Source organism: Malus domestica, chromosome 06 (genome assembly GCF_042453785.1).
Source record: "Malus domestica chromosome 06, GDT2T_hap1".
Taxonomy (NCBI): domain Eukaryota; kingdom Viridiplantae; phylum Streptophyta; class Magnoliopsida; order Rosales; family Rosaceae; genus Malus; species Malus domestica.
In genome coordinates, this window is record NC_091666.1 from 34,018,493 (window position 1) to 34,034,170 (window position 15,678).

The 15,678-nt window shown below is 38.4% G+C and overlaps 3 protein-coding genes and 1 long non-coding RNA gene across 6 annotated transcripts; 2 read left to right on the forward strand and 2 right to left on the reverse strand.

Moving 5' to 3' along the window:
* Positions 1-9: 9 nt before the first annotated feature.
* LOC103409785 (uncharacterized) lies at positions 10-2,333 on the reverse strand. Of its 2 annotated transcripts, none has more exons than XM_008348575.4 (2): positions 2,094-2,333; positions 10-865 (listed from the first exon to the last, which is right to left on the reverse strand). In XM_008348575.4, the coding sequence occupies exons 1-2, from the start codon at positions 2,253-2,255 to the stop codon at positions 320-322; spliced, it is 708 nt and encodes a 235-aa protein (XP_008346797.1). In that variant the 5' UTR covers positions 2,256-2,333; the 3' UTR covers positions 10-319. The 2 variants fall into 2 exon arrangements, with proteins under 2 accessions (XP_008346797.1, XP_070680310.1); XM_070824209.1 differs by having other exon boundaries at positions 2,098-2,321.
* Positions 2,334-3,220: 887 nt separating this feature from the next.
* LOC139197238 (uncharacterized) lies at positions 3,221-4,647 on the forward strand. The gene is made up of 2 exons (XR_011582450.1): positions 3,221-3,718; positions 4,582-4,647. It is a non-coding gene; the product is annotated as an uncharacterized lncRNA (long non-coding RNA).
* A 437-nt stretch (positions 4,648-5,084) lies between these two features.
* Positions 5,085-10,578, reverse strand: LOC114825416 (nuclear poly(A) polymerase 1-like). 2 transcript variants are annotated; one of them, XM_029104083.2, is made up of 12 exons: positions 9,869-10,578; positions 9,681-9,758; positions 9,395-9,502; positions 8,718-8,780; positions 8,460-8,621; positions 8,217-8,330; positions 8,053-8,115; positions 7,634-7,963; positions 6,977-7,141; positions 5,849-6,883; positions 5,514-5,587; positions 5,085-5,357 (listed from the first exon to the last, which is right to left on the reverse strand). In XM_029104083.2, exons 1-12 carry the CDS (start codon positions 9,983-9,985, stop codon positions 5,312-5,314), a joined length of 2,355 nt encoding a protein of 784 aa, XP_028959916.1. In that variant the 5' UTR covers positions 9,986-10,578; the 3' UTR covers positions 5,085-5,311. The 2 variants fall into 2 exon arrangements, with proteins under 2 accessions (XP_028959916.1, XP_028959915.1); XM_029104082.2 differs by having other exon boundaries at positions 6,977-7,150; positions 9,869-10,514.
* Positions 10,579-12,343: 1,765 nt separating this feature from the next.
* Positions 12,344-15,396, forward strand: LOC103438039 (probable protein phosphatase 2C 8). Its single transcript, XM_008376573.3, has 10 exons — positions 12,344-12,764; positions 12,870-12,978; positions 13,323-13,359; positions 13,470-13,514; positions 13,733-13,785; positions 13,987-14,148; positions 14,387-14,470; positions 14,746-14,835; positions 14,928-14,975; positions 15,085-15,396. Exons 1-10 carry the CDS (start codon positions 12,469-12,471, stop codon positions 15,193-15,195), a joined length of 1,035 nt encoding a protein of 344 aa, XP_008374795.1. The 5' UTR covers positions 12,344-12,468; the 3' UTR covers positions 15,196-15,396.
* Positions 15,397-15,678: the final 282 nt, after the last annotated feature.

Sequence of the window (15,678 nt, forward strand, 5' to 3'; positions counted from 1 at the left end):
AACTGGGAGAAAAGAAAACAAAAATACTTCTTCAGGTCAGATTAAATCAAATCCCCCAAATAATTTATTTTACAAACGATCTCATAACCTCCAACAACAACAAAACCTTATCCCACTAATTGGGGTTAGCTGTATGAATCCTATAACGCTACTGCGCTCGGCAACCTCCCATAACCTCCAATAAATCTTAATAGTTAACTACATACCCGATTACACATAATATATAGAGGATCCATAACACCCTGCAAATATTCTAAATTTCTAATAAAACAGTATAAAAACTAAAATTAAGGCAATTTTCGAGAACTTATGACGACGATTATCCAACTGATTCGACATCATCAGTTCTTCGGATGGAATTAGTGTGAAGATGTCTAGTAAAACTGGTGGTTGTGTCCAAGAAATACAGAACAAATAACATAATGCAACAGCACACAAACATGGGGATGGGACCAAATATCCAGAGGAAGAGAGGGAACGAGAGGTAGAATGCTCGCAATCCGAGGGACCAAAAATAGCTTCCGCGATTCAAGTTTCGCGCAACATACTCAAGGTAATCCTTCTGGCCTTTCCATGTGGGCACAGTGGCTAAGAAGCTAACATGTGCATAGTATCTAATAGACTGCACATTCAAGAGAAAGGCAACGAGAAAGCAAAGCAAGATGGAAAAGTACTTGACTGAAGAGAGAAGCGGACTCTTGTTCCCATAAATTAATCTGGATGCTGTGTTGCCGGAGTCTGATGTAGTGCTGACAAATACGCCGATGAGAGAACTGAGAGTGATGGCTGTTGTTGCCAACAGCGTAGACGCCATTATGTTGTTGCGTATCGTTTGAACAGCCAAAACACCATTCTTCAAGGGGTCCTGATCAAATTAGAATTAATGGAGAGGAGTTAACTCTATGATCTGACTAACTTTTATCCATCAAAGACAACATGACTAAATTCTGTAAGACATGAAAGATGCAGGAAATTTCGTATCTCATCTAGCTTCAAATACACCTTCGAGGCTCGTTTGATTTCTTGGATTGGACTGGATAACTCACTATATTCAAATTATTACGTTGCAGAAAACAATGAAGAAAGTGTGTCCACTTGAAGGTAGAAACTAGATTCTCGTCCCATCATGTCTAATCTTTTCTAATCCTGCCTCAAATTTTGGGGAGTGTATTCAATTGGGATTTTGAGGAATTTTAATTCTTTTAATGAATCTAGGGGTATTCAATCAAGATTTTGAGTGATTATCTGAAATTTAAGGTGTATTCAATTAGAATTTTAAGATTGTTTATTAAAATCCTTAGAAATACAGATGTATTCAATTAGGATTTTAAAGAAGTTTATAACATTCTTAGAAATTGATTTTAAAGAATTTGAGAAAGTTGAGGAATTAGAGGGAATTGAAGAGATTTCATAATGTATTTCAAGCATCTACAGATCTCACCTCTTCCCATGAGATTTCAAAGGAATTGAATCAAAATTTTATATGGAATCCCACAAATCAATTAAACTCCATAAAAATCCATGGATTTATAAATCCATTAAAATCTCTAAAATTCTCAATTGAATACAACCCCTTTATGTTTGCTATCCAATTCAACCCAATCTCAGCTACCAAAAGATCCCTAAATATCTGAACTTGAAGGAGAAACTTTCCCTACTGATCGAAAAGTATACGAATCACCAACAATTCTATCAAAATGGTCGAGCCCAGAGATCAGCCTAACTATGGCACATGAATCCTTCAACATACTAATGCTTAAATTGAAGAATCTTAACTAAAGTTGGAATCTTGAAAATCACAAGCATGGAGTATGCCATGAACAACACTATTCCCAAGTTAAAGCAAAAATCTTTACTTGTTTTCGTCCCTTGATTCAAGAGAGGACCGCAACACGAGAGAAAAATGGTGTACGAAAATCACTTTTCGTCTCGATATTAGCTCAAAAAGTAATATCATAATCATGTTAATTCTTAAATCCCAAAAACCCAAAAAGGGATTTCCTTCATTACTTTGTATGGGATGAAATTCTAGAGAGAGAGAAAGAGTTCAAAACCAATTGAATTCTAGAGAGAGAGGTGGGGAAGTGACTCACAGACATGATGGATAAGACCCATTGGTGGCGAGACTGAGCGTTGAGGCCGACGACGGTTCGAATAGGATGGCGGTGGATGGTGATCAGCAGCCATACGTGGTATGCACCCAGCACCAGCAGACCCAGCGGCACTAGCACATAGTCCACCTGCTCCGCTTCCATCCCCGCTCTCTCTCTCTCTAAAAATAATTAATATGAAGTTTAATGGATAAGCGTGGAACAGAGTCAGAGCGTAATAGAGTTTTGACAACAATTGTACGGGTAATATTTATTGGCTTAAATGTTAAAATGGTGTTTTTTAGTTATTGCGTTAATTTAGTTTCCTCATTTTTAATTTAGACAATTTGTTTTGTTTGTGTTTATCTCCATTATCTGATTAGACATTTCATCTAATTTTGGTTAAATTTTTTATAAATTATGATAAAATAATTTATAAAATATCTATTTAATTTAAATATTAAAAAATAAAAAAATTACTTTCTTCCATCTTCCCCGACCTCTTCCCTAATGTTACGTCTTTTCTTTTCTTTGTCACAACTTTAATAATTTTTCAAATTGGAAGTTTTATTTTTTATCCGTGTTATTTCTCATTTATTTGTGTTTTAAATTTTAATTTTATAAAGAGAATAGTTGTTCAAAAAAAATTAAATAAAGAGAAATGGTATTATATGGCTGTCTCAGTTATGATCAGTTTCTCGATTACACAGTTGAATGTGAGGTGGTTCGGGTTAATTTTCTTGGGACTACGATGATGGAACTCGCATGGTGATAGGTGAATTCTAGGTGGATCTAGGGATGGTTCATCGAGTTGTCTGCGTGTGTGGCTAGTGTTGGGGGTTGTGTCAAGAACAAGGCCGATGGCAAGGTAAGTTTGTTTATTTTTTCTCTCTCAATTTGAAATAATATTTCTTTCTGTTCCAATTGAAACATGTCACAGCCCGTCCCGGAATTTTTAATTCCGAGGACGTGAAGTTACGAAAATGTCCCTAAACGGGACTAAAGTACGTAATTTGGACACTTGTTTTTACTTAAGGTTCTTAAACTTTGGTGAATTAGAATATTAATTGGTTTTAGAAACCTAAACCAAGACTCTATGTTAAAAGTTTGAAATTGAGATTGAGTTGGACACGGGGATCCCACATCCCTCAAAACCTTCCCCAATTCCCGTACCTTGTCACTCTCTCTCTCCTCCTTCACGATTTCTCACTCTCTCTGTCTCTCTCTCCTTCGAACTCACTGACCAACTTCAAAAACACCCTAAAACTTCCACCAACGTCAAGTTTGAGACCACCATTGGAATCCTGAGAACTTCACGATCACGTGGGTACTAAATTCAGGCTAAAACAAGCTCACAGTGAGCTTAAGGAAGTCCCAAGGAAGCTCGGAGTGCTTGGTTGGAAGTTTTTGGACGTAAGAATACGGAGATCGACAAGTTCAAAGTTTGGCCGGAGCTTTCGAGGCATTTTCCGGCGAATCCCCGGCGAGTTAGGAGTCGAGTTTCCGGCGACCTCTGAGGCTTTCGAGGCAGTTTCCGGCCAAACCACGGCGAACTAGGTGTTGTGCAAGGCGGCGATCGTCATGACGCCTTGATGTGTGGTGCTAGGGAGTTGTTGGACGAACTCCAGGTGAGTGGGCAGTTTTGTTTTCCGTATATATATATACTTGACGTTTCCCATGCATATGAGTTATGTGGAAAAACGGGAAGTGAAATACCATGCATAGAATTGATATGAAAAGTATATAGAAATGTGAGTTGAAATGCCATGCATGAATTAATATATGATGCATATGTATGAATTAGTGCGGTGGACGCACATGTAAGAATTGATTTATGATGCATATGTATGAAATGGTGCGGTGGACGCACAGGTGAGTATTTATTTCTGTTATGATGATGTTGATGTATATTGAGCTCAAATCCTGCACCATAGTTTAGTGCTTATAGTATTCACCGCATCGCACGCTCGCCTTGGATCCAAGTAGATGCTAGTCGTACAGTCCACGCGGAGTGGGTACGACAGACCAGTCCCGAGAATGTTAGTGAGATTCCGACTGGTGGGTGACCTTAGATTATGTGCACAGATGATTTATGAGAAGCACTAGAGCGTAACTTGTGTGCAGAAGGCCGGACAGGTCACAGAGGTGACTCCGGCAGAGTGAGAGTGATAGATTTTGAGCTCTAGGTTCAACCGTACAGGGCCATTAGTAGAGGGCCTCCGGTTGATTACTTTCTTGCACCTGATATGATTATTGTTGATGCATCCATACTTAACTGTTGAATTAGACATGGCATGGCATATTTGTAAAGAAAAATGTAGTTGAGATAGTAAAAATGAAGTTTTGAGAATATATATGTATATTTATATTTTACATTTCTGGGAAAGTATACAGGTTTTACGGAGAGGGGTTACAACGTTTTGAGAAATGTTTGGATTTGGAAAAGAATTGTTTTACTGACCCACTCAATTTTGGTTTTGCGCCCCTCCAGGTTCAGGAATCACAAAGGTGTGGTGACTACGAGGAATTCGACGGTGTTCTGACAGATTGGACAAAATTAGGACTCACCTTCGGGTGTATCAACTTAAATTGTATCTTAAAGCTTCCGTACTGTGCAAATGGTTACGTCACTCTCACGTGACGGCCAGCATGCCCTCCTTCGGAACGGGGTGTGTCAAAACATGTCTTTTTTTTTTTTTATATAATAGGTTATAATAATTTTATGAATTTTTAAGATGAAACATAGATAAACACGAGAACTAAATTAATCAAAAAACTACAACACATGAACCATTTTAACATTTATGCAAATATATAATTTTCACGTGCTAATTATGAGAAATTTGTGTATGACCGCAGCATACAACCTCCCTCGTATTCTCACATTAAAATTTACCCTACATTGTATCACATTAAATTTGATTATTAATAATTAATTCGAATCAATAAATATATATATTTTTTTCATTTGAACTTCTTAAAATAAAGAAAACGTGAGTAAAATCAGTTGATTCTAAGAGTGCGTCCACTCTTAAGTTCGAATCCCTACTTGTAGAGTTGAACTTGGTGTACGAACAACATAATTAGGATGTCCTTACACAAGTTTTTCTCGCAATTGTGATGCATATAAGTAAGAACTTGAAAGCCTTATACTGTTATTACAAAAAGTCGAGGGAAAAAAATTCACAGTATACATAAGATTTCGGCATTGAACATCCGTTTTATGAGCTTTTACCGGCAGGTTTGGCCAATGAAGTGAAATTCAACCTGCAAATGAAAGGAAAAGAAAACGAGGTTCGAGACACAAACGATACTCGAAAGAAGACTAATGTACCAGTTTTTCGAAGAATTTCTGGCGTGCTGAATCAATCACGTATAATAAGAATGAAATGGTACTAGATTTTGATTTGAATCGATGAATACCTGATGATCGGCTTTCTCTGAGCCACAGGCAGAGAAGGGGTTCCGTTTGAGAGTGGCGCCATAAGTTCAGCAGGCTTCAAAAGTTAAAACATAAAGAATAAATGACTTAAAGCTTCAATGAATAAACACCAAGGCGGATAACGACACAGGATAAAGTAGAAAGATCAGTTTCACCCTTCGATGTTCTAAAATGAAAACCAAACAAAAACCTTAAGAAAATATTTCATATGCAGCGAAATGTAACAGTCCACGAGGGAAGTGGAACGTAAATGAACGATGAGATGAAAACATTGGAAGTTGAAAAATAAGAGCACAAACAAAAGTTGTGTGTTTACCTCAAGTTCCTCTAATCCCCCATTATATAAATCGGTGGAAGGACCAGCTCCGTTGCTATAATTTACTGGTGTTGCAATTGACACACTCTCCTCCAGAGCCTCCAATCGACTGCCTTTCATATTTCCTGAAAAGTCTTTCACTTGAAGTCTGTACTCCAAATCATCTTCAAGCTCATCTACTTCCGGCAAAGCTTGGTGGGAAACATATGGACCAACCATAATCTTCTCTAGTGCCTCTTCTTTAGAACTTGATGTATTCACAGCAGAAGATAGACTATCGACTGGTGGATTGCACCTCGATGATACTTCAGTTTGACCATTCTGACAAGGAATGTCTGCGGGGTTTTCCATCTTCCCTATGCTAAATTTCACGTTATTATTGTGGTTTTTGTTTGCATCGATACTGTCACATTTTGTGGAACGCGAACTGACATTGCTGATAGGAGGGCTAGCCTCACGAACTTCCTCGCTGCAGAGATGTAAAGACTTGGCATGCCTTGAGTCAGTTTCTACATTATCATCCACCCGCTTTCTCTTCTGTCCACTGTCTGATCCATCTAAATCAGTTTTACCTTCCCCACTGCAGAGACGTAAAGACTTGGCATCCCTTGAGTCAGTCTCTAAATTACCATCCACCCGCTTTCTCTTCTGTCCACTATCTGATCCATTTCCTTCGCACGATTTCTCTGCCTGGGCATTGCCAGAAGCCTTCAGTTCTGAACTCCGCCTGCTGTCCCAAGTAAATTTAGATGGGCGCAAACGTCGAACACCACCAGGAAACACAAAATTAGGAATGTTCCTGCGTTTTACATGGTATACACGGATCGCCATTCCAGGCTTCAATAATGAGTAAAGGTTGACAGCATTCTTAAATCCCTCGACAGTTCCTCTTATGTCAAACTGTTTGCCTTCAGTGACTGGAACTCCTTGTTTGCGTTGCAGGCCCATAAAGAAAGAACTATGAAAAGGTCTCGATCTGTCTGAAAAATCACCTGGATGTGGGTGACACTGCAGCATGTCTGTGTACCTCTCAATCTGGAGATTTTTCAAACACAAGCAGATGAATAAGGATCAGAAAGAGAGAGAGAAGGGGAGGAGGGGGGGAATAAGTAAAAGGTATAGTTTCACCTTCAGGGTTAGTTGACGGAGACGAGACTCAACCCAACCTTTCCATTGTCTAAAGTCATCAGCATTTTCTGCACCGATGTCTATCTGTAAATAATTCTTATACGCTTCAAAGAAAGCATAAGACTCAAAAAGGGTATCCCAATCAGCCTTATTTGCTTCCATAGCCTGCAGGAACTACCAAACATCAAACTCAGGAACAGAGAGAGAGAGAGTGTGTGTGTGTTTGACAATGGGACAATATTCCCATTTTGCAGATTTTGTTTTTAAGGGATACAACTCCCCCACTAAACTCGTTTACAGATATCATTGACACAGACCAACATCTAGCCCAATAGCTGCAACCCATGGTCATGATGACTTACAAAGGACCCAGATATAGATTCAAACTCAGACGACTGCAAATAGCAGAACCTCCCATAGCCCTTGAGCAACATACAAAATTGGAATAACTTTGCTCAACGCAAACAGAAGAACTGGTATAATGCCAATGAAAAATCAACCATTTAAAATGAAAACTAGACGTTGTATAGCCTAGTTACTAAGAACAAGAATATCACTACTCCACTTGGCCAAATGATTACAAAATACAAATCAATGAGGAACCTACATGTTTTGTGTTGGGAAAGAAGATATCAAAACTTGAACGGAGAATCATACCTCACAAATTTCATTACCCCTCTGAAACTCCTCTAACATGATACGCAAAGTACTTGCAGACACATTGTAGCTAGAGTTCATGCTGGGATAAGCCGGAGTAATTATAGGCATCAAATGATATTTGTCCTTTATATATTTTCTAGGATCCCAAACCTGAAGTCCAAGAAACCCATCTTCAATAGCACAAAGCATGACTGGATTTGGCCAACGCCACTGAGTATATACCCTGAAGAACCGAGAAACTAGCATATTAGGCAGTGCATTCGGGTAAAGTTGGCATATGCGAGCAACAAGAATTGCCCAGTTTATACCACCAAGAAAACCTGTAACCTGCTCATGACAGAAACACACATAATAAGAAAAAATAATACTGTGTGAGTTATAGAATAATCTAGCACATCAGCAATACCCCACCATACATTTGAATAAACACCACGATGCTTTGCCCATAACCTCATGCATCTCAATGTAGTGCGGAAACTCTGCAATCCAAAGTTCAGATACATGATGAGAAGCAAAAAGATGCTAAACAGATTCAAACAAAAATCCATATGCAAATAAGCTAGTCATTGGTGGTGAGAACCTGAATGTTAGGGACTAAACGCAGAATTTGGTCTGTAACTCTACAGCCATTGAGACTACGAACTGTCTGTTCATCTGCATTCTGTAGTATTGAATCTTGTGATATATCCAAGTCCTGCTCCGAATGGAAAATGTTGAAAAGAAAGGATACCATAATTTATATGGAATAATGCATGCAAAGTTAAAAGATGACAAGGTGTTCGATTGTTTAATATAAACATTCAAGCATATAGGCAACACTTACTTCAGGAACAACCCAAAGTGCTAGCTGTGCATAAAGAAGATCTATTGAAACCCCACTGAACTTGAATTTCATAACTGGGACGTGAGCATCAGGAACAGGATGTAACTCTGTCACTTCAGACATCTCAGACAGCATCCTATGAAGCTCACCAAAGAAATCTCCCTACACCAAAGTCATAAAAGAAACTGAAAGTTGATTAAGTGATGCTGCGAAAATAAGTAGAACTTATTGCACGGTAAAAGGTAAGGCTGATCATACTTCTCGAGTTGCATGTCTAGGTCCAACGCAGAGTGTGTCTATATCTGCTCCAGGGCCATGAACCTGACAATAAGGGGAAAATGAGAAAAAGAAAGGAATATGTGAAGCTCAGAATGAGGAAAAAATAAAAAAAACTAACATAGAATAACATCACAGATTCCACATCCAAATAGCATTATTTACAACAAGCCTCAAAATTTATCAAGTAAAGGGCTGAGACAAGATGACTCTGACCCATAATAATTCAATCAAGATGTAACAAATCAGGCACAAATAGAGAACAGGAAGCAAGAATGGTGAACAACAACTCTTTCAAGTTTCAAGTATCTTGCTAATTATTATAATATAGAAACTGTAGGTTAACAATTCGAGACCACGAACACATCAAGAGTTACAAAGACTTTAGAGAGAGAGAGAGAACGATAAAACAGTTTCTTCTATAAAGAGAAAGTCTATGCTTCTGGATAGGGTTCCAGTGTCACTTAATTACGACAGTAACACAACTGAAATCAAGACAATGTCGAACAACAAGAGAAGTTTATGCTTTGCATCTACAATCTACAAGCACTGCTAAAGGTGTCTAAGATATAACTTTCCTACAGTCAGGCATTAACGGACAATTGCAAACACAGAAACCATCCATAGAGTGGGAAGGAAAGAGTGAAAGGGCTTCATACCCCTAGCCGATATGAACCAAAGGTGAAAATCTTAGCATTTGCTTCATGCACCAGTTGCTCATTCAAGCCCTTTGCCCGGCTAATTGTTTTAACCCACGTCTTCACAATCTGACTTGGATTTCAACACCAGCATTAAACATTATAATCAGAGAGAATACAATATCAAATATATATAATCAAGAAAGGAAATAATTAAACACGAACCGACAATGTGCAACTGATCAGCTCAATCACAAATACGAACATTGCAATAACAACAGCAGGAACATAAAAAAAATAGTTCAACCTGGTCTAGCCTGCCAAGAACCTCCTCCCTACCCACAGCCTCTTCCTGACTCTCATACAATCCAGCATCTTGCAAATACTGAAACCCACAAAAAAAAAAAACAAAAGCAAAACCGAAATTCAGCAAAACCTCAACTAAACACCCAAAATTCAGTTATGAATCATAAAAAACATCAATCAAACCACAACCTTTTCGAGTTCTCGAGTTTTGATCACATCATACTCCGTCGGCCCGCCCAGAGAAATGGGCTCTGTAATGCCTAGCCGCTGCCCGTTATTTCGGTTGCTTAATGCAGGGCTCCCCATTTACAATGTGAATGAAAGTTCAATTATTTTTACATATACTTATATATAAGAAAACATGGGAATTGGGATGGTCATGGGAATTGGGATGGTGCAGTCAAGAACAAATTTTTATTGATGATATTTTTGCACTCTTTTACTCTTCTTTTTTCTTTTTTATTCCTTTCCAAAATAATTAAATCGTAAACAAACAAATCAAAAAATAATAATCAAGTAATTCTCAGTTACACATGGTATTGGGTATAATCCCCAAAAGCTACAAAGAAGAGAAAAACAGAATTCAAAAATTGAACAAACCCTAACCCTAGAATTTTGATATCGTAATACAAAATGTACAAATTCACCAATTTCCAACCCTGAGCCCTAACTCTAGAAGGCGGAGAAGGAGAAACAGCACCGATTGACACCCAGAAATTGAGCGGAAGCACCAAAAGTGTCCGGCTTTTCAGAATCGTCGGTGTGGGTATTCCACCGCGGTCGTTAGCGGAGACTGAGAATCTTCGAGAAGAAGAGAGCCTAGAACAATCGCGCCGGGGGGTTGAGGTGGAGACAAATAGCTTTTATACGGATAGATTTTAAAAATTATTTTTTAAAAACGTTTTCAGTCATCTTAAAACCACATTTAAACATGGGTTTTTATCACAAATAGTCTCTGACATTGATCAAACACATCATTTTGGTCCATGACATTGAAAATCAATAGAAATGGTCTCTGACATTGATCAAACACATCACAAATGGTCATTCCGTTAAAAACTTTTTGGGCATTTTTCAAAGCTTCGTAAGTCAATCGTTTCTTAACCAAATTTGACCCATGATATATCAAAATGAAGATAGGAAAATGTATAACAAGATTATACCTATTTGGAAGCCCAATGATTGCCGGAGATGGCCGGAAAATAGCCTCAAATGTGACTGGTCCGCGAAAAAACTGGAAAACTCGCTTGAAATGGGGTAAACTTTATACATTCATAACTTCTTCAATACTCAACGAAATTGAGTGATTCAAAAATGAAAATCATACTTCTCAACGAGACAAAGAGAATGGTACCTTTATTGACTGCTAATTTATCGTGGTTTGACCGGAAAATGGCTCAAACTTGGATAACCATTTTCGAGTTAGCCAATTTCGAGTCGTTTTCCGGACAAACTACGATGCGTTAGCCATCAAGAAAGCTACCATTCTCTTAGTCTCGTTGAGAAGTATGATTTTCATTTTTGAATCACTCGATTTCGTTGATTATTGAAGAAGTTATGAATGTTTAAAGTTTACCCCATTTCAGGCGAGTTTTCCAGTTTTTTTTGCGGACCAGTCACATTTGAGGCTATTTTCCGGCCATCTCCGGCAATCATTGGGTTTCCAAATAGGTATAATGTTATTCTACACTTTCCTATCTTCATTTTGATATATCATGGGTCGAATTTTGTTAAGAAACGATTGAGTTACGAAGCTTTGAAAATTGGCCAAAAAGTTTTTAACGGAATGACCATTTGTGATGTGTTTGATCAATGTCAGGGACCATTTCTATTGATTTTTAATGTCAGGGACCAAAATGATGTGTTTGATCAATGTCAAGGACCATTAGTGATAAAAACCCTTTAAACATTTAAACGTATTGTTATGGAATTCTGATCATTTTCGGATCCTCTTTGTGAGTATTTCAAAGATCTATGAATCGTGTTCGTTCATCGTACATCTTACGGTCATAAATTATTTTATTTAAAATTAAACACAATCATTACCTGATGTAAATTATCTGCGTGATATACAATAAACGGACATAATTTACGAATTCGTGATTCCTCACAAAGAATCCTGTTGGGTTGTTATCAATCCAAAATAGTCATTGACACAATAACACTCATTTACTTCTTTTCCGCAAAATTGTTACGTCTGTTCATTAAGGTATTGTTTGGTATGCAGATGGAACGAGATGGGACGAAACAGAATAGGACGGAACGGAAAGGGTGCAAAGATGCCCTTAGATGGAAACAAGGAGGAAGAAGAAGGAGATAGAGAGGTTATAATTTTGTGTTCCACATATGTGGAACGAGTAGTTCCAAGGGATGAGGCGGAACAAAAATTCACCCAAAATTTGTCCCGTGGAACCGCGCGTTCCACCCGTTTTAGGCAAACCAAACGTGGAATGAAATGCTTCGTCCCAGCATTTTGTTCTATCCCGTCCCACGTAACAAAGGGTACCTAATAGGTGTAACTGTTGTAACTATCAGGTGTTTGATTGTATATTTTAGTTTTAGAGCGGTCAAATACACAAAAAGTAGAAAATTGCGGGTGTAATCTGTGAAACTTAATACTAAAATGGGTCGATGGCTTGAAGCTCTAATTTGCATCGTCGATTCCTCTTAAAGCCGCAACTTTTGAATCGTGAATTTGGTCAAGCGCAAATATTTTCTCAGCAACCAAACAATCTTTTTCCTTGTTCTTGGTTACAGTGGCCACTTGTTTTATACGTTGATTCCACACGATGACTGAAACCGAAACCGCCAATCCAGTCCCGACGAACGAGAGTGCAAGAGAGGAGGCGGAGGCCGCGGCAAAGCAAAAGAACAAGCGGGAAAGCGATTCCAGCGATGCTATTTCAGCTGCCAAGAAGTCGAAAACGGAAGAAGATCAAGACCCAGAAGTTGATATGAGCAAAGGGGAAATGGGTTTTGAAATCGAGGCCGATGCTGCGGAGGATAAGGGGCTGAGGCACGCCATGGAGGACGCTTGGGTTGTGCTCTTGGACGCCGCCGGCGAGGATTTTCCCGGAAATTTGAGGTTTTAAATTCCAATGCTTTGTTTGTTTGTTTCTTTTATTGTAATTGATTTTGTGTTTGCTTAAAGTTTGGATTTTTTTGGTTGTGATTTTGTATTGGGGGTCAGATGTGCACATTTTGCAGTTTATGATGGGCATGGAGGTCGATTGGCTGCGGAGTATGCTCAGAAGCATCTGAATACGAATGTGCTTTCGGCCGGATTACCACGTGAGTTGGTGTGTTTGCTTGGTCTGATTTTTGTATACATGTTTAAGCACTTGATAGTTGATACTTTATAGCAGATTGACATGATCACCTTCCATGGTTACTGTACTTGTTGGATTGTTTCTCCGATGCATTGGTAGTTGAATTCAATTATGAAACAATTCTAGGAGCTTCGTCGGTTTTCCTGTTTAATTTCATCCATGTGCTAATGTGATTGCTGGTTATCATTGACTGATGTAACTATTCTTGCCATGCACATTAGAATATATATGTTAATGCCTGACTTACTGCATCGACATTGTGGTCGCCTGAACTTTGTTTCCCTTGAAGTGTGATTGTATCTATTATTTTGCAGTTGGATATAAAAGCAGCCAAGAAAGCCATACTTGACGGTATAAATTTCCATTCGAGTCTTTTTATTTCTTATCCTATACAGTGCTTCGATCCAGCTGTGAATTTTTTGAGTTCATCGTATTTATTTGAATTGTTTCCCGTAATTTAGGTTTTCGGAAAACTGATGAGTCTCTTGTTCGAGAAAGTGCTGCAGGTACGGATTTATTCTTCATTCTCTATTTTGGATTTTAACTTTCTCTTGCCTTGATTGTTTGAGCACTAGAACGATTGCATCTCAAATAGTTATTTCTCATATGCTTTATCTGTTTATCCATCATTTTTCTGCGCATATAGATCGTAGAGAACCATTTCATGAACTAATGCTTTCCTGTTATCTTCTGAGGTTTCATGTTGGTTTTAATTTGCCGTTAGGGGGGTGGCAGGATGGTGCTACAGCTGTATGTGTTTGGATATTAGGAAAAACTGTAAGTACTAAATATGGAAATCGGTTTCTAAATTTGAAGAATGGAGGCCTTTTTGTATATATGTGGTATGATGCATTAAGCATCACTTTGTTGCATTCTTTGGTCTAGTTTCTGTAATTTGCGATCATTTAAGGATACAGTTGCAAATTTCTGGTAGATCACCCTATCAATTCGATTTGTAATGCTACTGGATGGTTCTAGGTTTTTGTTGCTAACATTGGGGATACAAAAGCAGTGGTAGCAAGATCATCTCCTGTTGAGGGATTGCAAAATGGTTCTAATGAAGCATGTCCCCTGAAGGCGATTGTTTTGACAAGGGAACACAAAGCCATCTATGCACAGGAGCGTGCTCGTATTCAGAAGGTAAGGGCTGTGGATACGTAAAGTTGGGAGTACAAATTTGTTGAATTGAGTTAAACTTTTTTTAGGTTTTTTTTGTACTATCCAAACTAGGGTTAACACGAGATAGAGAAAAATGTTTTATTTCCAAAAGGGTTGTCTCGTCAGTTTTCTTCATTTGTTTTTCATATATACTTCTATCTGAATTTACATGAAACATTATGAACTCCCTCCTGCTTGGAACATGCTTGATCGTCATCAGGCTGGTGGCAATGTGAGTTCAAATGGACGACTACAGGGGCGCCTTGAAGTTTCTAGGGCCTTTGGAGATCGCCAGTTCAAAAAGGTTCTACTTTCTCTTCTTTTAACACACTGCCCTGTATTTACATTTTGACTCTGGCCTAAAACAATATGTATTTAGCTCTGTATTCTTTAAATACGTAAAAACCTGTGTTGTTGTTAGTGTATATTTGTCAAGTTATTGTAAATTCGAATCTTGTCCGGAAAGAAAAATTATATCATTATTCTTTTGTATATATGCAGTAAAATCTTTAAGTTTACCTCCATCTGTCTACAAAAAGATGATTGAAATGATATATCTATGAACTCTGTAATTTGCAGGTGGGCGTTATTGCAACCCCGGACATTCATTCTTTTGACCTTACAGAAAGAGAGCACTTCATAATTCTTGGTTGCGACGGCCTCTGGGGGGTATAGTTTTTTGTCCGGTTCCAATTTCTAGCGGATCTTATTCTCTATGTTTTATTTCGTTGTAACGATGCAATGCTCTAAACTTGTTTCAGGTAATTGGACCAAGTGATGCTGTTGATTTTGTTCAGAAACTGTTGAAGGTTAGAGCAATGCTCTAAACTTGATGCCCATCGTTTTATACGGTTCATTTAGATCACTAACTTATCTCCGTTCTCTGAAATAACGGCACGTTACATATTGTTTCCGTAGGAGGGACTACCTGTTGCAACTATAAGCCGTCGTCTTGTAAAAGAAGCTGTGCGAGAGAGGCGCTGTAAAGATAACTGCACCGCGATCATAATCGCGTTCAGGCACAAGTAGTTTCTTTGGTTGTAAGTGACCGAAATTGTTGTCCACCGTTGATTAGTTGCTCAGTCGTGAAGTAGCCATTGAATTGTTAAGAACTCGAAAATACAGCTACGGATATTTGGTGCAGACCTACTTGCTAGATGTATTAAAATTTGTACTGCGCTAACAATGTATTCTGGAATTTTGTCGATGAACACTTTTCTTTGGACGAAACATTTTTCAGTTCATGCTCTTGAGTTTCCAGCTCTTGAGGTTACAATTTTGCAGGCTCCTGTGTCGAAAAAGAATCCTCGACACAGGTATCCTGCAAACTCTTGCTCGCATCATTTACATTCTTCGGTTTGATTTAGTTCCCGGTTACAGCGGTCGTTGCAGAGACTGTTTTTGCGAACTGGAATATGAAATCGGCAGAGGAACTGAACCAATGCGATGGAATGAATTCTTGTGCTTAGAACCCGAAAAAGTTAACAACAAGGGTAAAAGCGAGAGGGAAGG